We start from the raw sequence: 24,440 nt of genomic DNA on the forward strand, positions 1-24,440 counted from the left end.
CCACCTTCTAACTTGATGGCTTGCTTCTCTAAGTTTAAATTTGTCTGTAAAACAGGTATAATAGTATCTGATATAAAGTGTTGTGGCGATGATTAAATGAGTTATGTAAAATGCCTATTATGTATCAAATGCTTAATAGATGGTAGCTATTAATATTGTTTTTCTAGATTAACTAATAGTTATAAACCACTTACATATAGTCAATCCTCCAAACTAAATTAATAAATAATATTATAGAAAAAAGAAAGATAATCATCTCTATCATTTTATCTATCCAAAAATACATTCATATTTTTTTGATGCCCACTTAAAACTTGTGAAGTTTGAAGAAAGTGAAGTAAGAAAAGAATGAGGAATCTTTATCAACCTCCACACATGAGTGTTGTGTTTAGTGGAAATTTGAACTAAGACCTTTTTATCATGATGACAAACTCAACAGTGGTGTTTAATAAGCTTTCAGAAACCAGAACCTAATGGTGAGTTTCTTCTAGACTAAATTAATGCAAAACTAATTTTATTAGTTTACCATAGCAAATTGCCTTTCTTTAACCTGTAGGAGATCTAATCAAACTTCTCAGCCATGGACAGAGTGTTTTTTTGTGATTCATTCATTTTTATTATACAATTAGCCTGAGTCTATTGTAATATAACTTCATCTAGTTAAATATAAATTCATCTATTAAACACTAGTAACCATGTTTAACAACGTCACTTTGTGTTTTCAGCTGTGATAGAGGCGGAAAACATAGTAGCTCTTATCCTGACTTTTTATTTATAATCTTATCTTTATCTTTCAGCCCTTTTAATGGTAATCTTAACATCAGTCTCATGTCTGTAAATATCAAATAAATTTATACTTTTTCCAAAGCTTTGTAAGGAGATTTTGTTATGATAATCCACCTTTTGGAAGGCTTCTTCCATATTGTGCATATGATGGGATGTTAAAATCATTAAAGTAAAAGAATGGTAATATATGGTATCGTATAGCCAAATAAGTTAAAATTGCAAGAAAAATGCTTTTAAATGTTAAGTATTCTTTGATCAGTAGTTATAATGAGAAAATATGAGGCCTAATACAAGAAAATGGCCTAATTTAACCTTGTTAATGCAAGATGCAGCAGGTATTCCTTAAACTAGAAGATACCATACCAATCATGTGATCCAAACCACTCATTTAACAGATAAAATTCAGGGAGGTTGAGTGTAATTCTGTACTTGCCTATAAATTCAAAATCATAGATGCAAAATAGAAACAACTACTTTGAACATCATGGTCTGTGACACAAAATGAATTTTTAAAAACAATATCTGTGTACTGAAAAAGAGATGAAACTATAGTTCACATGTGGGAGTGGGGGTGGGGCTATCGCATTTTACCCAGTATGGTAACCATTTGCTATTTTATTCAATAGCAGGGTGCCCAGATAATGGCACCAATTTGCTGCTTCCTCAGTTTGACTAAGTTTCCTCTCTGACAATATTAGCATTTCTCTGAGCTAAACGTGATTCTAGTTATGTGTTATTAAAGATTGAAAGGACCTAAATGCCAGCCAACTATTTTAATTCCAGAAAGAATTTTTTTTAACACTGAAAGAAAATAAATGGCTGTGTTATTTCAGTCTGCTAGTCTCTAACACTATATGATCTTAAGGGATTGTTAAGATAATTTTGGCTACGAAATTTTCATTTTATGTTCTAATGTTAGTCTTGGTCTAAGATATATTTCAAAGTATGCAATGATACTGATTGGTAACATAAGACAATCTGTAGTTTACCCACAAGAAGCATGGCATATTTAATCCAGAGAGAGAATTAATAAGATATGTAGACTATCTCACAAATTATAGAGTAATGATAGTGATTTACTTGTTGTATAATATTGTCTTGGCAAGAGGCAAATAGGATTGTCTAGTGAAAGATGGTGGCAGTTTTCTCTTGTTTGCCTAGATGAGCTACATGGCACGGGGTCCCCTCCTCTCAGTGCAGGAATGACACTTCCTACACAGCTCACATCCAGCTCAACAGGTTATCTGCAACTACCTTGAGCAACAGTTCCCCAAGTGTAGACTGTCCTCCCTGCCTTCACAGGGCCATCTCAAGTTTGTATGACTCTATAAAACAGGTGGAATAAAAAGAGAGAGTGTGGTCCTTCTCTGGGAGCACACAGCACGGTGTTCCAGTTCCAATAATTCCTGTCTTCTCTCCTTGGGATGACGAGGACTTAGTGAACATGTCTTTCTCGTTGCTGTCTCTACCACTAAGTTCCCTTGCTCTGTCTACTCAGTGTGCTATTATGTTATTGCCTGTGGTTGACCTCTCCAGAAGTGCCTAAACAAGAGCCCGATTTCACTAGTTAAATTCATTGAATATGCTTAAAGATAAACCAAAGAAGTCAGTGTTTCAGTGTTCACATTATATTTATCTTTCTTCGCAAAAATATTATCAAAGAAAAGCTGATGCTGGAGTAATAATTCCACTTTTATTACTGACTTTAAGACAGAGAAAATGATTTATTAGAGTTATAAAATTAATTTTTTAAAAAAATTTATATGTAACTCTGATGTCAAGGTGAATAATTCATTTTTATTTGTAAAAGTCCACCTTCAATTAAACCAATTTAAACTTCTGGGTGCCTAAAACATTATTTGGAACCAGGAGATCTGTTAAATGCAATAGCTTATGAGATCAAATCATTGCTAATAAAAGTATATTTAATTACAGAGTCAGGTTTTCTTTCCCTTGGTCGAAAAGATATTCAGGGGAGGGGAAGGTAACTAGAACACAGAGCAATTTTTGACCATACTAGAATGAAGTAGCAATGGTGAAGCATCTCATAGAATGAAAAATTATCTCTAATTTCAGATAAGGTATGGATGGTGGCTAGGAATCCAAATCTTGACTGGATGGCAGTGGTGAGAAGGAAGATTAGACTTGAGACGTCATTTGATTGAAAGGATCATAACTTAAAAATATGAAGGACGATGGCATGAAGAATAAAAGGAAACCGATCCTTTCTACTGATCCGTGGTTAAATAGCAGTTTTAGGAATGTAAATGGATAGCCAGATGAAATTTATATGAGTGAGTAGTACCGAGGAGGTAAGTAGGAATTACCAATGATAAACTATCAGAAATGTAGTATAAAGAGCATGTGTGTGAAGCCAGGAGGTTCCTCATCTACAAAGCTTGATTGCTTGTTTTCTCCAGGCTGAAAGAAGTGATGCCACTGTTTGAAATTGGCCTAGGTCAGCTGCCAGGAGGTAAAAATAATTTAGCAATAAAGAACTGAGTGCAGTTCAGCCAGAGTACCCATATTTACTTTGATGTACTTGTTCCTTTGTTCAACTAAAGTAAAGTGAACTGGTTTATGCTTAACAAATAAGAGAAAATACTGTGTAAAGTATAAACATGTTATATTGATATAAAAATATAGCCACTCTATTGAAAAGTCTTTCATAGGTGGACCTAGCAACAGACAGCTTCAGCCTTGCTCCCTGTAGGTCCTTGGAGAATTCACTTAACCCTCAGAGATTCAGTTCCTTCATTTATAAATGTTGTGATTGCCATTTTGGATGATGGATGTGAAAGCACATTAGAAGTTAAAATAGTGCCTTAAACATTACTATTCTTTTTACTACCATCACAAATCCCCAGCTACATAAGATGACATGTACTACGGATAATTATGACAAAAATAAATTCCTTAGGAATTACCCTGAAACCTCCCCACTTTGGAAGCTGTGGAAACAACACACTCAGCAAACTGCATTATCATTTTCAGTGGGTTAGGGAATTACAACTAATTCTAAAGAAACACTATTCTTTATTCAATGTGGCACTCTACATATGACGTTAATTAACCGTTTCTTACAAATCAAATAATTTTTCTTAGAACTGTTCACATTTTGAGATGTATGGTAATCATAAAAGAGCTGGAGAACCAAGTAAGGAGAAGTCTTATTCATGTTATTGGGATAAATGAGACAAAAATATTTGAGTACTTACTGTCTACCTGTGTTAAGTGTTAAGCACCGCCTGGAATAAGACTGTCTAGGTTCAAATACTGGCTCCATCATTTAGTACTTATAAGGTATCTCTACCTCAGTTTCCTTATCTATAAGATTGTGAAATAATACACTTTATAGCTTTGTGTGTGTGTGTGTGTGTGTGTGTGAATTAAACGAATTACACTTAGAATACTAGTTGTCAAGTAGTGTCCCTTCTCTTGTCTTCTTTCTTCTCCTCCGTATCTTGTTCGTTCAAGATGTCACGGTTGGGAAACTGTGGGGGTGGCATACTGTGAAACTGCAGCCTACACTCTTGGTCACTAAGCAATGATAACTGATACGACCAAATGCTGTTTACAAGATTTAGGGCTCATCTTAACAAAGAATGCCACCGAACAACTTCGTGAACAATACCACTGCAGTTTAGCATCTTCTATCACACAAATTTGTGTTAAATCGCTGTTTAAATAGCATCAAAAAAGAGTTTGCTAGTTTTTCAAGATAGAAGGAAAAAAACCCCAAAATTTGAAAAATTAACTTTCAGTGTAGGAAAAAATTCTCTAAGAATAAGCAAGATTTTAAAAGGCTATCTTTTTGCATTTATTTCTAATTGGAAATGTGTTACATTCATTGTGATTGTTAAAAGATTATGAAAGTAGAAAGTTTTTTCTTGGGAAATTTAGAAAACGACTCAAAAGCATGAAAGAGAGGAAATAAGCTTAAGATATGACGTTGAATGAAAATCCTGTGTAACCACTTTCTAACTTGCTACATCATGACAAATACCATTAACTATACAATGAATGTGATTTCCCTTTTACATTTAATGTTACATTGAAGATATTTTGCAGTATTTTTCATACTTTCTGGAATGGCACACAAATAATGTTTTATAGTAGCAGATGTGTGGCAACACGTGAAAAACCTGTAAAACTTTCATATGAAAATCACATCTGCCAGTCTCCACTATCATTTTAACTGTAGTTATACAGTTTGTTTCTCCGTCTGTGCCAGAGGAGGCAGCTTTTCATGAAAGCTGTTCCAGGAAATTGTGTCTTCTGAACTAGCTAGTTAAGCAAATTGTGTAGCTGCCATTGAAACCAAAATGTACCCAGCAGACATAATTTCACAAAAGAGGAGGAAAAAAACCCCTTACATTTGTATAAAAGTCACAGCTGTTCAACTCTACATTTTGTACTTTTTTCATTAAAAATTTTTCCCTTTCTTTATGAGCAGTGACAGTTACATTTCTGGTTAGCAACTCAGGACTCCTTAACATGTTGTTAAGTGCTATACTATCATGGATTTGGTGTCTGTCAGGGAAAATTGGGCTAACTTCTCTCTGCTGCTATGTAGAGTAGAAATTTGGTCCATCTGCCCTGTCTACAGATGAAGTTGGGAAGATGTTGGGTAGACCAACAGCTGGGAGCAAAAATTCCAGAGCGAGCTCTCTGTCATCCTCAGGGCACGTCAGATTGAATCAGTTTTATGCCTCTAAATTGTCCCTCACCATTCTCTAAAATACAGAGGTGTATGACTGCCTCTATTGCTCCAAACTAGAGCCAATATTCTTATGTTGAGGTCCACAGAATACGGACCTCTTTTATTTCAAGTACTGTGAGTCTTGCTGCTGGTGGCCATGCTGTCCAGGGCCCTCTGAAGTAGTGAGCAGAGGAGCTGGCCCAGAATGCTTGGGTCAGAAGCCACTTTCACAGGGCTGTGAACAGCATGACTGACCATTGTCGGACATCCTGCTGTGATACTGTACCAGAGAAGACTCTCCAGTAACCCCTCATTCTTCTCTAGTAATGAGTCTGAGACTCTTTTGCACCATTACGGATCAAAAATACTAAATGTATGAGAGGCATTTTAAGGAGAGTTAGGGCTGTGAACTATGCAGTCAGACTGCCTGAGGGCAAATTATAACCATTCCTATCAATATTATGTGATACTGGTTAAGTTCCTTAACTTCTTTAGCCAGTTTCCTCATCTGTAAACTTAAGACAATGTATCTCACTATTACTATAAAGAGGATTATAAATGTGGTAAAGACTGTTGAGGACTAGTCCAGTTTGTGGCACGTACTAACCATTCAGTGTTAACTCTTTTGATGATATGATAATAATGATGACAATTTTTCTGGCTTTCAAATATATTGAACCTGTAATTTTAAAACTGACTTTGCACAGGACAGAATTATGGCACAGAAGGGTAAAGTCAGTAATAGTGGTCAAAAGCTATTCAAACTAGGTTTTTTGGTTTCAAGTTGTATAAATACTTTCCTGCTATTGACTGCTGGAATTCCTGTCTGCTTGTCTGTGGCTGACAGGAAAATGAGTGTTTGTGTAACTGTGCCAGAGGCACAAGACTGATTTCAACCTGACATGCCCCGTGGATGACAGAGAGCTCGCTCTGTAACTTCTGCTCCCAGTTGTTGGTCTATTTGAAAAGAGTGATTGACTGCTAAGCTGGACTTGTACTGTCCCTGCGCAGGCTTTTTTGAAACTGGGTGGAGAGATGGAATAGTTTTTGCATTTTGTAGTCAGTACCTTCGATTGCATAAATGGGTGCATAATTATACATCAAAAATGATAGAGCTACAGAGAACCCATTGCCTAGCAGTGTTAATAAAATTAGTGAATCAACATTTTTCTTGATTATAGTTATAATAAAGACCACTTTGATTTGTTACATTAACTAAATATTAAAATTGAAAAGTAAAATGTGATTCTTTTAGATATTGGCATTAATATTGTCACTATAATTATAAATATCTTAATCTAGGCATATTATATTTCATATTTATGATGCTACACTGAAAAGTTGATACAGCAACTTAAACTAGACTGTTACTGTTTTTCTGTATAATTAACTATAAGAAATTAGGTTGTTTTTTTCCAACAAAATACTCTATGGACTTAGAGTGATAAATAACTACTATGTTCACATGTGTATTCATATATATTCCAAAAACAAAACTATTATATATACCTTGTGATATAATAGTGTCATGGAGATGAGATTTACATTTTTTAAGTAATTAAAACAATGTAAATAGGGATATTCTAATTCAAACAGACAAGTTGTCTTTTTTTGTGATGGAAAATGCTTTGTTTCAAGTAATGTTTGAATTATATAAAATAAATTGAGGTATTTTAATTATTTTGATAAATTTTTTTCCCAAAAGATGTCTTTAAAAAATATTGAGATTTACTTCTATTTAAAGTTATCTTTTGGCTTCAATTATCTATCTCAATTCTCTGCTTGACCTGATATCCCCATACACCTAATTACCGGTATTGGTATACCTTAGGTATCATATATTATCATGTAAAGAGGTAAAGCCATGACAGTAAAACTGAAGAAAGTTAGACTATTTGACTTACCTGTATCTATGACCTCAACCATTATTTGAAATCTAAAACTATTAAATATGTCAGTCTGATCTAATATGTGATATGAGTGACTAAATTATAAATAATCTCTTATTATGATGATGATACAAGAAAAATGAAGTGGAGAAATGTAAAAGTATAATTTAAGCAGAAACAAATGAAAGGACAACCATTTGAAGAATAATGATGATGAAGTCAATTTTCTTTTAGAGTTATAGTCAATGTCCAATTCAATAATTAATTACAAACCAGCAGCATATCTTTACTGGAATATACATCTCAATGATCAAGAAAGTAGGAAGCATTGCTTTATGACACATGGTGTCTCACCTTTCTGATAGAGGGGAGAAGAAAGCTTTGAGTTCAATATTGTTTCCCACATTGAATGTCAGCTTGACAGAAGTTGAGAACATGGAAGAACAATCTGAAGAATTAGAACAGGCGAGGGAAAGCAAACTATGTTCTGCAGGTCAAATTTGGCCAGCTGACTGTTTTTTTGTAAATAAAATTTTATTGGGACATAGCTGTGTCCATTCACTTAAGTGTCACCTATGATTATTTTCAAACTACAATGCCTGCACTGAATAGTTGTGACAGAGGTCATATGCTCCCTCATTCCCAGCCAAAATATTTTCTATCTCGCTTTTTTATGGAGTTTGCCAATATCTAGACTAAGGAAAAGGTTCTTATTCTTTGAATTCTGCAAGGAAGTGTATGAAAGATAAAATCTGGCATGCCAGATATCACAGTTCTCTTTCCTCTCATGAAATTACCTTGGATTTCAGATATAATAAACTTTGGCACAGTATAGTCTGATTTAGAGAATTAAGACAAGCTAGCATTTATTGGAAACATTTAATGTTGATAAATTTATCCAGAATCTACAGCTACATTACTATTAAAATATTTGTAAATTTTAATTGATTAGCAATCTAGTGGGACTCAAGGGCTTTGTAACTATTCAGAAATGATTTTGCTTTCTTTTTGCAAGTAGAGATACCTCCATGTATCAATCTTACTTTTTGTATCTGCTGAGTGTCCATAAGACATTAAAACATTAGATACTATGTCAGAAGATTGCATTTGGCAAATGAGGTAAATTCACTGTGACTGGAAATGATTTACTGTGGAGCCAAAACTGGGGCTTTTCCAAATGAAAATGACATCCCATAAGGAAAATGAAGGCTTTATATTCACCCAAATAAAAACATAAAAAACATTATACAATTGATAATAAAAAATTCTCCACCAGAAAAGGAAATCTGGAACAATAACTCACATATTCAACTTTTAAAAAGAATTATTTGATTTTCCTATGGAGAAGATGTGTATATAATTTAGTCTTTAATAGGGACTTTATTTTGAATAAAAGGATACACAGGATAACTCATATTATGCTAAAATACATTAAGGCAATGCAACATCTAGTAGAAAACAAAATTCAATCTAGAGAAAGAATACTACTAATTCGAAATGGGGTCTTATAAAAGAAAAAAATATCTAAATTTTATTTCATCCTTCAGCTGGAAAATATGGCTGCTTCATTGAATTGATTTCAAAATATGGTTTAATAGAACATCTCTTTTGCACCTCCAGTCAGCTTCCAACATTTTGATTGCAAAATGAAGGGCATTTACTTTGATATGTTTAATTATCACTCATTTAGAGGACAATGTGAAACACACTTTTCCAATTGGTGTTTTAAAATTTTGAGTAAAAAGAAAGGAATGACAAATTAGCCAGCTGGAAGAGGCAAGAAACAGCTAGGTAGTGCTGCTAGAGTCTTTGTGGACACTTCAAAGGAAGATGAAAGGGAAGCACAGGAAGTGTTAGCCACACATGCTCAATGAAGGAAATACTAACACAATTTCACATCGTATTAATAACAAGTTAATATCACACTTAGAGACTTACTCAACATAATAAGTGCCATATATAGGATCATCGATTTTTTCCCAGCCATATGGAAGCTCTGAAAAATAAAAAGTTATTTCTTTCAGTAAATAAGTAACAGATATCACAACTTCTAATAAAAAGTAATATAACTTAATTGTTCATGGACTGCAGAAATAGACTACCAAAGTGAAATCAAGCATTCAGAGTCAGCATCTAATTTCAAACACGTTTTATAGGAACTATTAGAAGCACTGACTTGAAAATTGGCAGTTAAAACACAGAGCCCTCTTTTCTGCAGATAGACTGCTGGGTCTAGCTGTTTATAGCCACTCCAAGCGGTAAGACGGACGGCACATCATCATGTTATCACCACTCAAGGCAATATAGGAGGCAAACCGCTTTCCTGAAAGTGCATACAGCTTTCTTATTTATTTGTATTGTTAAAAGGGGCATTTCAGGATAAAGATCGTATTTTCAAAATATGTTTCTGAATACAGCAAATTTTTTTTTTATAACTACAACAAAGACATTATAAATTCTCAACTGACATCCCACTATTCGAGATGGTTAGCTTGCTGTTCTCTCCACATGGGTCAGATTTTGAATGCTGCCGATATACTTTTGGGCATATTTTCTATAAAATCTAAAATTCTAGACACACTTTCCTTAACAATATGGTTCATATTTCCAGTTCTCCATGGCAAGTTTTAATATGCACACTTTTAAAATATTGACATTATAAATGCTACTATTGACAAAACAGGCTGTTTGAAAACTAGGCTTTGCTTCATGGCACATTGAGACTTTATAATTATTAACTCCTATAAATATAAAGAATATGATTTTTTTCTGGACAGATATTCACTGTATGTATACAGAATTTGAAATCTAGGACATTTTGACATGTTTAAATAATATATTTAAATGAAATTTAAGTTTATTATTATAGCAGTAATACATGTTCACTGCAAACAAAGTGCAGTTATAGAAATAATTAAAATTACTTACAATCTTGCCATTAAGAGATAGCCACTGTTAATATTTGGGTGAATGTTTAGTAATGATAAATTCCTAAAACTGGAACTTTGGATTAAAAGGGCATACACTTTTTTGTGGCTTTTGATATATAGCCAGATTACCACAGGTCCACAATCCCCCACTCAAAACTCTTAGGGGAAGGTAGGCTTTGGAATTCTGAATTTTTTTGTTTTTATTTTTATTTATTTTATTTTCTGAATTAAGTTTATTGGGGAACATTGGTTAATATAATTATATAATTTTCAGGTGTACATTATAATTTAACATCTGTATATTCTATTGTGTGTTTACTACCCAAAGTCCAGTTTCCTTCAGGTTGAATTATTTTGATTTTAGAAAGTTAATGTGATATAAATGCCTTCTAGTCCATAACACTCCAAGCAGAGTCTGAGAGGCACTTTATAATCAAACACATGAGAATTTATGCAGCCAAAATGATGAGATTCACACTAAGAAGCATACATAAGGACTATTTCACATCAGTTAGCACTGGTTTACTGCCAGTGTGTCCAGACCAGGGTATGTTTTGCTGCCAAATGAGTTAGAAAAGGCAATTTTAGAGCTTTTGAATTTTGAATATGCAGATAAAGTATTGTGTATCATTATTTAAAAGATCAACCTAATTGATTTTAAAATGGCAGCTCATAACTGTTATAATTTACTTTTCTTGGAATTCTTGTTAGTTTGAACATTTTTCATTTGTCCATCCTTTGACAATTATTTTTTTCTGTGTGCAGAAAAAAATATTAATTCATGAGTCCCTTACTAATTAAAGATATTAATTCTTTATCACTTATGTTGCATATATGTTAAGAGTTTGTTTAGATTTTAATTTTGTTGAACATTTTTTAATACATAGAAATTTTAATTTTTATTTGTTAATTTCTCATTATTTTCCTTTATGGCTTCTATCATTGGAGCTTAGATTAAACACTGAAATTTTTTTCCCTGTGTTTTGTTTTTTAATGTAAAGTGTAGGCTATGACTTTGTTTAATAATTCTTAAATTAATTATATCTTAATAAATTTATAATACCAGTTTATAGAAAATTGACAATTTACCTTTAAGAAAATTTTCTTCCAAAATGATAATGAGGACAAACTTTTACTGGGTATTTATTATGATTCAGGTACAAATGGATTACATGTACTAACTCATTTTATCCTAACAACAACTCAGGATTTAAAATCCCTCTGGTTCCAGCAATTTTAAATAATTTAGATATCAATTTAGACAATGTGTTTCACACAGAATAAACAACACTTAATTTAGACTAAGAAGAATAATTACCCAGATGATTTTCTTCAAATCCTTCAAGCTAATGGAGAATTTGGCTAGTAAAAAGAAGAATCCATTTGACAAATATCTATTAGGAGCCTTTAGCAAGCAGTAAGGTGTCTTTTACTAAAGTAAAAGAATATACGCAGGATTGCAATCAATATTATATATATTTATTATTAATATGGCTGACTACATGGATTCATATTTATTTTTATTACAATCATATTCAATAACATGGAATAAAAACCTAACGGATAATTTTGTGGATACTGTCTTAATGACATTGTTACATGAAAGCATTTCATTGTCAAATTTTTAAAATAATTTTTTTCAATTACTTGACAAATGATATTATTTTAATTTCAGGTGTATAAGTGATTAGTCACTTATATAACTTATGAAGTGATCATCTTGATAAATCTAATATTCGCCTGACACCATACACAGTTATTATAATATTATTGACTATATTCCCTTTGCTATACTTTACATCCCCATGACTATGTTGTAACTACCAATTTGTACTTCTTAATCCCTTTCTCTTCTTCATTTGTCCTTCCAACCCCACCCCCATCTGGTTACATCAAATTGTTCTCTGTATCTCTGAGTTTGTTTCTGTTTTGTTTGTTTATTTATTTATTTTTAAAGTCCACATGTAAGTAAAATCATATGGTATTTGTGTCTCTATCTGACTTATTTTACTTAGCATAATACCATCTAGGTCCATCAATATTGCCACAAATGGTAAGATTTCATTTTTTTATGGTCTAGCAATATTCCACTCTATATATGTACCACTTCTTATTTATGTATTTGTCTATTGATGGACACTAGGTTGCTTCCATATCTTGGCTATTGTAAATAATGCAGCAATGAACAGAGGGGTGTATATATCTTTTCAAAGCAGTGTTTTGGGTTTCTTCAGATAAATACCCAGAAGTAGAATTACTGGGCTCTTTGTCTCTTGTTATAGGCTTAGTTTTAAAGTCTATTTTGTCTTGTATATGTATTGCTACCTTAACTTTTTTCTCCCTCATTTCCACTTTCAAGAAATATTTTTTTCCATCCCCTTACTTTCAGTCTGTGTATCTTTTGATGTCAAATGGGTCTCTTGTAGGCAGTGTATGTAAGAGTCTTGTTTTCTTATCCATTCGGCCACCCTATGTTTTGATTGGAGCATTTAATTCATTTACATTTAAAGTAATTACTGATAAATATGTAGTTATTGCCATTTTATTATTTATGTTTTTTATCTTTTCTTTCTTCTTCTTAAAGAAGTCCCTTTGACATTTCTTATAATACTGGTTTGGCATTGATGAACAACTTTGGCTTTTTCTTGGCTGGGAAGCTCTTTACCTGTCCTTTGATTCTAAATGATGGCCTAACTGGGTAAAATTATCTTGGTTGTAGGTCTTTGCTTTCCATCACTTTGCCATTCCCTTCTGGCCTGCAAAGTTTCTGTTGTGATATCACCTGAAAGTTTTATGGGAGCTCCCTTGTAGGTAATTAATTACTTTTCTCTTGATACTTTTAGGATTTTCTCTTTGTCTCCAATCTTTGTCATTTTAATTATGATGTGTTCTGGTGTGGGCCAGTTTTGGTTCATCTTGTTTGGGACTCTCTGAGCTTCCTGGACTTGTATGTCTATTTTCTTTACCAGATGAAGATAGTTTTCAGTCATTACTTCTTCAAATAGGTTCTCAATTCTTTGCTCTCTCTCTTTGCCTTCTGGTATTCCTATGATGTGAATGTTGGTATGCTTGATGTTGTCCCAGATGTCCCTTAAACTATCCTCACTTTTTTTGATTTTTTTCCCTGTTGCTGTTCCAGTTGGGTGTTTTATGCTACCTTGTGCTCAAAATTGCTGAGTTGATCCTCTGCTTCATCTAATCTAGTATCGATACTTTCTCTTATATTCTTTACTTCAGTTATTACTTCATTTGTGATTGGTTCTTTTTGTGTGTGTGTGTGTGTGTGTGTGTGTGTGTATGCGCCCTTTTTCATGTATACTATCATTTTGTCGAAGTTCTCACTGAGATCATCTATTCTTTCCCTCAGTTCATTGAACATTCTTATAACCAGTGTTTCAAACTCTCTGTCTGCCTCCATTTCACTTAGTTATTTTTCTGGTTTTCTCCTGCTCTTTCATTTGATGCCTCCAGCGTGAGCAAGTTGGGTGGAGAGGGGGGTCTCAGGGAGTCACCAGGGTGGAGTGGGCAAATCTAACCAGGCCAATGCAGATTCAGATTTGGTCGTCTAGGGGGAGGGCTCAACACAGGCATGATGGCAACTGCCTATAGGCTGCACAAGAGAAGGGCTCAACAAAAAAATAATAGTGGCTGTCCCTGTAGGCCTCACCCTGAAGCCATACAACTCAGTCTTTCCTTGTATGTCTTTGGGACCTCCTGAGCTTCTGTCCCTCCACCAGAGCCCAGGGTTAGTGCCTGTGTATAAGTCTGTGCATAGGCCCTTTAAGGGGATATTTGAGTTTCCAGTTGTCTTCTGTCTCATCTAGAGGGCCATAATCCCCACTGATTTCTATAGCTACATTTTTGGACACTCCTCTTTCTGGCACTGTAAGCCTGGGCTGGGAAACCCAGTGTGAGGCTGGTGCCCTCTGCTTCTCTTGGGGATGAAGGGTAGTCCTCCACAGCTGAGATGTCTTTTTCAGTTATCAACTGGATACATGGGTGTGGGGCCAGCCCATTTATCATCTCCACCACTCTTACCAGTCTTCATGTGGCCTCTTTTTTATATCCTTAGTTATAAGAGTTTTCTTTAGCTATCTTCAGATGGTTCTTCAGGTTGAATGTTCTATAATTTAGTTGTAATTTTAGTGTGGTTCATGGGAGGAGGCAAGCACAGCATTTACCTACTCCATCATCTTGACTGGAACTCTTTCATTGCCAAATTTTTAAAATTATCTTTTATAATATAAACTGTTCTTTCATTTGTTCCTTATCTTTGGTTCTTTTTTTGAGTAAATTACTAATTCTATGCAATATATCCCAGAAATACAAATTTCATTGATTCTTTATCTTTGCAGATTTACAGTACTAAAGGTTCTTGGAATATTTATTTATTTTCCTTTCTCCTTGCTATTATAAAGTATTCATCAGAATTTAAGGGGAATCTGATTTTCTTTCCATAAGATATTAATATTTTGTGTTTGTTTATCTGCTGGTTTCATATTTCCAAAATAAACTATTAATTCATGCCAAAATAAAATTATATGTTGTAAATGCTTGTACTTTAAGGTACGCTATTAGTGGCCCTTAACTCACACTTTGAGGTAAACAGATACATTGTAACTCTAACCTTTTGTTATAAAGAGCTGCCATTCATTTCATTTTAAATATTTTCAAGGGATTGATGGGTGAATGTTAAAAGGAACCAGTAACAGAAAATATATCACTTCATTTGTAAATATGGCAGAATGGGTATAAAAAGCTATACTAATATTTAAAAAGATGTGTGTTTATTCATTATATATGCATGTGTATACATATATATGTGAATGTGTATGTGTGTTTGTATATGTGTGTATATGCATGAGCATGTATGTGCATGAGTCTTGTGTGTATTCCCCTTAATGACACTTTTCTTGAGTAGCCAACAAAGGTCTAGGCTAGAATGCTAGGCTAGAAAAACCACAAGTTTTTCTTAATTCATTAAAAAGACAATTCATAAAATAAACTTCTTAAGATTATAAGCTAGAGTATATATTTAGATGATGAAAAGTTAAGAAAGTTAAAAATCATTCACTGTGAAAAGTGAGCTATTTGGACTTGAATTAGTTTTTAAAAACCAATTGCTTCCTTTCAAAGTAAAGCTAACAAAAAGAATTTCAAATATTATATTATTTGCTTAATCAGACAAGCATGTAACTTGGAGTCTTGGGTCCTGGGTTATTTAGAATACTTTATTCAACAATACCTGACAAATTTACTGATGATTAAGGTCACACTGAAAAAAAGAATAACATATACTATGCAACAGGGAAAAACAGACACTCGAGATCAGCAAGGTTAATGTTGCATTAAGAACTGTTTTAATTGAGATTTTCTTCAGGCCATGGAACTGTGGAGGAAATTCAGTAATTAGGTATTCCTACAGTGATCCCCTCTGCAAAAGTCTGTATGATTGTCTAGATTGATTTGTAGTCAGTCATATAAGCTTTGTAAAACTGTAATAGAAACAAAAGATTAAATAGGCATCCAATTCTGCCTGGATTTGCCACAAACACCATACTATATTTTTACTTATTGTTCTTTCCAAATTTTATTTATTTGTTTGTTAGGTCCATTTTCATTGCAGAAAATTGGAGACTCCTTTATGCTAACTCACAGGTTGCAAATGGGAAACTTGTAGAATATAGGGATAACATTCCTTATGGAAATGGAACCCAAATACCAGAAAACTGTAAAGAACTTAGGATATACTACCTCAGGATATCTTAGATGCCTTTTGGTCTGTCTTCTTTTGTCTTTTAAACTATGTCCTTTATCTCTGTGGCTCTGCATGTTTCTTTCTCTCAATTCCATTTCTCCGTATACATCGCCTTCCTTCTCTTCTTCTGTGGACTGGCTACTTCTGCTTGTTCATCTTGCATATGTCTGGAAATGGCTACCTAAATAACTATGTTACTTTTTATCTCAAGAACTGCTATTACTACTTTGATCTCTGTATCCCCCGCCAAAAAAAAAAAAATGATTCTTGAATCCACTTCATTTTCTTCAAAATAGATCCACATTACTTGACCTGGCAGATCAATGTAATTGCTTCCCTAAGGCCAAGAACAAACCCATAGAATAATCATAGATGGCTGGGGGTTGTAACCCTTAGGTAGATATTGAGCCACATCTGGCAAGCTAAAATGGAGGGACATTCTATAAAATTACTGGTCAGTACTCTTCACAAGTATCAAAGTCATGAACTAGAAAGACTGAGGTACTGTCACAGAATGGAGGGGACTACGGAAACAGGAAGACCAAATGCACTGTAGAATTCTGGATTGGGTCTTGGACTAGAAATGGAACATTAGTGAGACAATTGACAAAATTCAAATAAGGTTTGTAGATTAGTTAATAGTCTACATGAATGTTAATTTCCTGGTTTCAATAATTGTATTTATAAAAGATGTTACTATTAGGGGAAGCTAGGTGAAATGTATGTGAAAACACTTTGTACTATTTTTGCAACTTTCTTGAAAGCTAAAATAATTTCAAAATGAAAACATTGAAAAAAATATTTTACCAGTTCTCACTATCAATTAGATGACTTCTACTCACACTTTGTTAATATTCAATTAGATACATATAAGATTGAATTCGTTTGGATAGTGTTAAACTTTTGAACGAAATGAGAATGCGAAAGTTTTGGATTTATATTCTTTTATTTTATGTTATTTTTTTTGATAGATTTTTTAAAGAAAGTGGCTTTAATATTTACAATTTTACCATTTTTTCCTGTTGTCTGTCTTTCTGCTCACTAGAAAAACTAGATAAATACCACATTCATGTTCAAGTGTTATTGCATCTTAAATCCTAGAAGACAGACTCAATAACATGGGTTCAAAATAAGAAGTTAGTTTTTCTTCATTTTCAGGGAAGCAGTGTCTTGTACAAGCCATGGAATGGACTATGTTAATTCACATAGGTTGCGTGTATGGCCATTCCAGCTTAAAAGTCTCTCCAAAGCCAAGAAGGCAGACCGATCTAGAAAGTACATGAAGTTCTAGGATACTGGAGAGGAATGGAGACCAGAATGGGAGACCATTCCCTTTAATTCTATATTATTTTTCGAGACTGGTTTGTTTTTTTTTAATTGATGCTCTTACTATTTTATTTTTTAGAGGTAATGACATTACAACAGAACACAAGAAATAATGTTTCCCTAGACTGAATAATATAATGTATAATATACAATATGATAATAGTTAATACATATTAAAATCCTTTCCTCCAATCTTTATTAGATTTTTTTGCTGTATACATAGTATACAAATTAGGAAATACAAGTAATTTTTTTTTTCTGGAAAAGTTACATAACTTTTGCTACCAAGTAGTCCTGAGGAGTGTGAGTTTTTGCAAGAAATACATTTTTAGAATGTAAAAGAAAAAGAAGGAAGAGAAGGCTACTATGCAAAAATAAAAAATATAAAAGATGACTTTTTTATTATTAATAAAATTTATTAAATCTTCTATTTTCCTTAACTCAAAAATGCATTCTTGTTTTTAATAAAATCCATACAATAATTATAAACTAATCACAGTCCCATTACCCTATATAAAGTTGAGAATATATCCTTCCAGAACTTTTTGTGTGTATCGAAGCCTCAAATTCGCTCATCTTTACCAGAGAATTTTATTTCAGTTAGTCAATAAAATAATCAAACAAAACAACAAACTATAAAACCCAAAATTGAAAATATAAAATATTGTTCCTTTATCTTCTTTCTATCATCTTCCTCGAGATGGCCTACATGGAAGACCACAAACCCAGTTGAATTCATGGAAATATGACTGTAAGGAGTTCTTCATTCATGGGCACTGGGTATAGAAACTTTACTATTTTTACTACCTGAGCTGTATTTTACAATACTGACATTTAACTCATGTTATCATGTGGATTCAGCCTGAGTAACTCATTACCACAGTATTATAATGCACTTTTAAATTATGGACCATAATTTCATGGGCTTGTTGATAAAAGATACAATTGCACAAAAAATTCCAAATAAATTTATTCCTTAATGTATCTTATTAAATTTGAGTAGAAAAGGTTTTCTTGGCAGATATTGGTACATGAATAAATGTGTACTTAATAATGTTTTTGGCATTGGAAAAATACTATAAAATATAGTTTCAAAATTTTGCAGTGTTAACTTAAAGATGACAGAGTAATCTATTTGAGATGGTGATAAGAAATGGTAGCAGAAAGGTATGGCACAAAAACAGAATGTTGGCTGGTAAAGATTCAGAAAGAGTCATGTTTGGTTGCTCAGGAACTAAGAATTCAGTAATCCACCAAATCCTTTAGTTTTGCTTATATAAAACTTATTGCTTGTCTAGGGAAAATTTTCAAAATTAATAGAAAACGGCAGAAAATATTCATATAAAGTTATCAGAATTGAGAGTAAAAACAATACAACTAATGAAAATTTTCTATCTTATCTCAAAGTAAACAGAAAAACAAATACACAAATGAAAAAATTATAATGAAAATCTCAAGGTATTTTGAAACAAGCATTTATAAATATAAAACTATTTCAAATCGGAAATTTAAAAGCTCTGAACAGAAACGAATAAAGAACAGAAAGATAGTTAAAGAGAGTTGACCAAAATAAAAAAAAAATAAATTAAAAAAAGAATCTTTGAAATTAAAACTAAATTACAAGATACTTGAGAGAGAATGGATTCAATTAGAAATATAATAAAGACCATTGAGAAAATACATGGCAATAGACAACAGAACAAAATGAAATAAGACAGGTAAAAAGAATCAGAAAGAAGTCATTAATACAAAAGATGGGCAAAGAAAATCCAGTATATGTACAACTGGAGTACTTGAAGAATAATAGAATACTTAAAACAATAATCCAAAAAAAATTGCAGAAATAAAATAACTATATCTATATTCTAAGAGGGCTTCCCATGCACTTGGAATATTATCTCAAAACAGTGAATTCTAAGATATATACCAATTAGCCATTAGACTTATAAGATAGAGAAAAAAATGGCTAAAAGATAAGTTTTTTATAATGAAAAAAATCAAGTTGTTATCACATCTCAGGATATACACAGTTAGATAACAGTGAAGCAGAAATATAAAGAATCTCAAAGAAAGACTTAGCCAAGGACTTTATAACCAGCCAATCTGTCTTTCAGGTATCTACATTTACACACACACACACACACACACACACACACACACACACACACACCAGAGTTTAAAATATGCAAGAACTAGGGGAATAATGTATCTAAGAATACTTCCTGAGGTACCCACTAACTTAAACCAACCTAATTCAAGAGATGACTGGAAGGAAGGACTAATAGTAATCATTAAATGCATTTAATTTTAGATCTAGTGTAGAACAAAGTGTAGAACAAAGGTGGGAACAAACGTGAGAATAATATGAAAATATTATATGTTTAGATGCTATTGAAATAATGCAATGAAAAAAGAGGAGAGGGATAAAAGAGGAGAATGAACAACGATCTCATTGTTGCAGAGGTAATAGTTGGAGTCACAGAATATCATTTAAAGCTAACAAATAAATATGGTCTTTATAAAAGTTATCGGTATAAAGAAAAACATTAGAACACAAATATAAATAGTTCTAAATACAAACAAATAAACAAAAATCCCAAAGAGAACAGACTACATAAAGAAACACATTCAATATAACATGACATGATTAATAAATACAACATACAATAATATGACAGAGTTAAAAAAAAAAACCATAGAAATGGATGCAATTTACTTCGCTTGTTAATAGTTTTTACTTAGCTCATAAAAAAAGGAACAAAATCCATGCTGTAAAGAAGTGACATATTCAAACAGTGATTCAGAAAAAAATAAAAATAAAGGACTGGGTAAAGATATACCTAACAAATAAAAAAAAATAAAAAAGCAGGGGTTAGAGTCCTGCTTTTAAACTTCAGAATTCAGTTCAAAAGCATTAACCAGGACAACGAACAGTACTTTATCACAATAGAGGTCACAATTGATAATGGAGATATAATTTAACAATATTTGTATATCAAATAATATAAACCACCTTCACAAAATAGTAACTATAGGACTTGCAAGGATAAATAGAGATACACTGATAACAGACATTTAAGACTGCTCTCTAATATAGGTCATGTTGACAAAATTACAGATATAGAACTAAATATAGCATAATTAATTGGGCAAATCTTTTGGTTCTTGTCCCTACCTACATCTCCTTTTTGAATTTTATACTCCAGTAATAGAGAATATATATTCTTCTGAAGTACACGTGGAACATTCACCAAAATTGTTTATATATTAGATTATAAAAGTATCTTAATAAAATTCTACAAAGCTGAAATAAGACAAATAATAATCTCTGGCCATAATGCAATAAAATCTAGACATTAATTAAAAAGTCATAATCAAAGGAACTTTTATCTAGAAGTTCAAAACTAAATAAACAACTCTTGTGTCAAAGAGGAAATGTAAACTGAAATTGCAGAATTTCAAAAAGTAATGAATGAAAACATTAAATAGCAAAATCTGTAGGACACAATTAAAACGGTGATCAGAGGAAATTTTATGGTATATATACATATGGAAAATAGCAAAGTGAATTCCCAATTCAAAGAGGTAGAAAAAAACAACAAAAGAATATCTCTAGAAAACACGCGCGCGCGCGCGCACACACACACACACACACACACAATAAAAGCACAAAAACACATTGTAGAAAATGGAGACATAATAACACTAAATGTTGCTCCTTTTTAAAAATCAGCAAAATAAGCACCAATTTAAGATTGAAAGAGATAAGTTACATATAATAAAGTAAGAAATGACAAAAGGGAAGAAGGGAAGCAATCATAAAAATAATAGAAAGCTCTGGTTGCTTTTGCTGTGCAGAAGCTCTTTAGTTTGATATAGTCCCATTCATTTATTTTTGCTTTTACTTCTCTTGCCTTTGAGGTCAAATTCATAAAATCCTCCCTAAAACCAATGTCCATGAGTTTGGTACCTATGTTTTCTTTTATTCAATTTATTGTTTCAGGTCTTATATTTAGGTCCTTGATCCATTTCAAGTTAATTCTAATGTATAATGACAGATACCAGTCTAGTCTACTGCCATTTGCAACAACATGGATGGATCTTGAGATAATCATGCTAAACGAAATAAGTCAGATAGTAAAAGTTGAGAATCACATGATTTCACTCATATATGGGGGTTATAAAACTGTAAGGAACAAATGAACAAAACAAGAAAACAGAAACTTACAGACACAGACAACAGTTTAGTGGTTACCAGAGGGAAAGGAGGGAGAGGAGAGGTAGATAGAGTAAAGGGGATCAAACATACGGCGACAGAAATAAATTTAACTTTGGGTGGTGAGCTCATAATGCAATGTACATATGATGTATTATTGAATTGTATACTTGAAACTTATATAATTTTATTAACTATTGTCTCCCCAAAACTTTAATTAAAAAGTACTCCGTACAAACCTATGCTAACAAAATTAAAACTCTAAATTAAATGAAAATATAATTTATAAAAATTGGCCTCAGTGGAGACAGAAAGCTTCAATAGACAGATTTTTAGTCAATTTACCATAGTAAATTCTAAATGACAAAGAAACAAATGTAACACTATGAGTCCTAGGGATAAATTCCTTTATAAACTGGGTATAGGGAAAGGTTGGGTATTTTGACTTGAACTTGACACACACACAAAAAATCTCTAACAGCTCAAAAAAAAAAAAAAGAAAGAAAAAGAATCTCTAACAGTTCAAAACACCATAATCAACGTTAAAAGATAAATGACAGAGCAAATATTTACAACATATTAGTCATAAAACTACTTTCCTTCATTAGAAACTTTTAAAAAGTGAAGAAATAAAGACTAAAAACCTGAGAAAAATATGCAAGAGCCAGAAATAGAATGTTTACAATAAGAATACATATATATCTTTTAAATATGAAAAGATGTCCAACTTCCTTTATTATAAGAGAAATGCAAATTAAAACTGCATTGAGATATCATTCCACCCTTATTTATCACATTGGAAAAAATACAAAAGCTTGAAAACACACTCTTTGGGTAAGATTGTGCGGTAACTCTCCCCCCTCTTACAATGCTGATGGATGGGCAACATGATACGACTCATATTGAGGGGGACTTGTCAATAACTAACACAACCAGACATACTTCATCCTTTTCTTAATCTCCTCTGAGAAATTATCTTCTCTGTGAAATTTCTGTAAAGTTTCATTTTCAACCATATAAAAAGACAAACGTACAAGGTCATTCACTGCAGTATTCTTTTACTAGAAAACCATGGAAACAACCTAAACATCGAACCACAGATGACTGGTTATGTGGACATGCTACGTGCACACGGTCCAGTACTAAATAGCTGCGAGATTTACAAAGAAAATCTCTGTCATCGGATATAGTGATTTGTGGGATATATTGCTAAATAAAAACACTCATGATTATTAATGAAGAAATGTACAGAAGGAGAGCCAGAAACTAAAGAAACTACTTAACTATAAGAGGTGGGCATGAACAGTTAAGTCGAAGAGATAAGAAAGGAAATGAGAATTTTTTGAGAATATCTTTCTATAAACCACGTCAAAGTTCTTTTGTTCACAAAAATAGAATTAAATAAAAAAGGGTGGTAAAAAAATCCTAAAATTGAATACAAACAAGAACAAATGAGCCTAACTGTATGTAAAATTGCTAAGCAGTAGGGGAAAAAAATCAAACATTGGAGAAATGATAGATTCTGGGACTAGGATTTTATTGTACAAAGACCCAGAAAGTAAAAGCATTGAAAAAACATCACTGAGGTTCAAAAAGGGAATAACTATATTATGCTGCACAGTTAATATGCTTTCCTGACAGTGGGCATCTGGATACTGGTTTCTGGAGCTTGGAGTTAATTTATACTTGTATCTTATGTCTTCTACACTGGGAAACCCTGAGGGTCTGGAGTTTAGGATCTTCATAAACAGAAAGCTACAAAAACGAAGTTTCAAGAGTATGGGGTGGAGACAACATTAATTTTAGTGATTCAGACTTAAGGTCAGACTAGAATTTAATGATTCGGAGGGGGAAGGCACAGGCCTCTGAGAGGAAAGGATCAGTGGAACTCTCCCCAATTGATACTTGTCCTTAAACTGACAGTGACCCTAGATATCAGATATCTGAGGCTTCTGTGAAAAGAACCTTGGGAGTTATGGAACCTGCAGAGGTGAATTCCACTCATTCTGGGAATCTGCCATTCTAGGTAATCATAACAGAATCTCAGAAGTAGTGTAGACACTGGGCATTTGTCTTGGTCAAGAGAATACAAGAAATAAAGACACTGCAGCAGGACACTGACAAAAGCCTAAAAGCTGAAAATAGGTATTTCTTCAAGGCGGGTCTCTCAGATTTTTGCTGCCTTTGTGAGATCAGAAATGCAGTTTGGCTTCAGGATGCAAGGTCACATTCAGAGATAAAGCTGTTGATGAAATTTGGCTTATAGGCTTATAAAAAGGAAAGCCTGGGGAAAAGGTCAGGTCCAGAGTAGGAAGATGGAGATTGAAAGCCTTCTTCTTCCTCAGATTGTCATTTTTTCCCCTACAAGGAAGCTAATTCTATTCCATGAGTTGTAAATGGACTACGCAGCTCCAACTGGGGAAGTCAAATGGGTGCAAGGACTGGGAGCTAAATAGCTCATAATATGCTTTTCCATACTGGAACTGTATCTGTACTTTAATTACTGACTCAATGTGAATTTTGATAAAACTAGAAGGTTTAAGAATTGTTTAGCCACCATTTCCAAGAAGCCTAGATGAAGAACTGGATAGGTTATAAGAAAATAAAATAAAAATTTTGCTTTAATTCTCCAATTCGCCTTACCATTGAAGATTTTAAAGATTCAGGAGAAAGAGCTAAAGGAAATGGTCACATTTTGCTATGGTTTTGGTGGTGGTTGTGATTGTCATTCTCTTTTCACGTCCCTGAAATGACTGGTTTTCAATAGGATATCCTATAGTTTTGCGGTTCAGTGTTCTTGCTGAGATCTGAATATAATAGTCTAAGTGAAATT

At 32.9% G+C, this 24,440-nt stretch overlaps 1 protein-coding gene across 7 annotated transcripts in view; it reads right to left on the reverse strand.

Annotated features, from left to right (window-relative positions):
- MAGI2 (membrane associated guanylate kinase, WW and PDZ domain containing 2) overlaps window positions 1–24,440 on the reverse strand; it is a 1,221,159-nt gene that overhangs the window by 279,500 nt on the left and 917,219 nt on the right. For all 7 annotated transcript variants that reach the window (XM_036231069.1, XM_036231070.1, XM_036231071.1 and 4 more), the window contains one exon: window positions 9,316–9,373. In XM_036231069.1, the coding sequence (XP_036086962.1) occupies window positions 9,316–9,373 (58 nt within the window). The remainder of the gene's footprint in view (window positions 1–9,315; window positions 9,374–24,440) is intronic.

The sequence above is a fragment of the Rousettus aegyptiacus genome, unplaced genomic scaffold (assembly GCF_014176215.1).
Source record: "Rousettus aegyptiacus isolate mRouAeg1 unplaced genomic scaffold, mRouAeg1.p scaffold_m13_p_13, whole genome shotgun sequence".
NCBI classification, from domain to species: domain Eukaryota; kingdom Metazoa; phylum Chordata; class Mammalia; order Chiroptera; family Pteropodidae; genus Rousettus; species Rousettus aegyptiacus.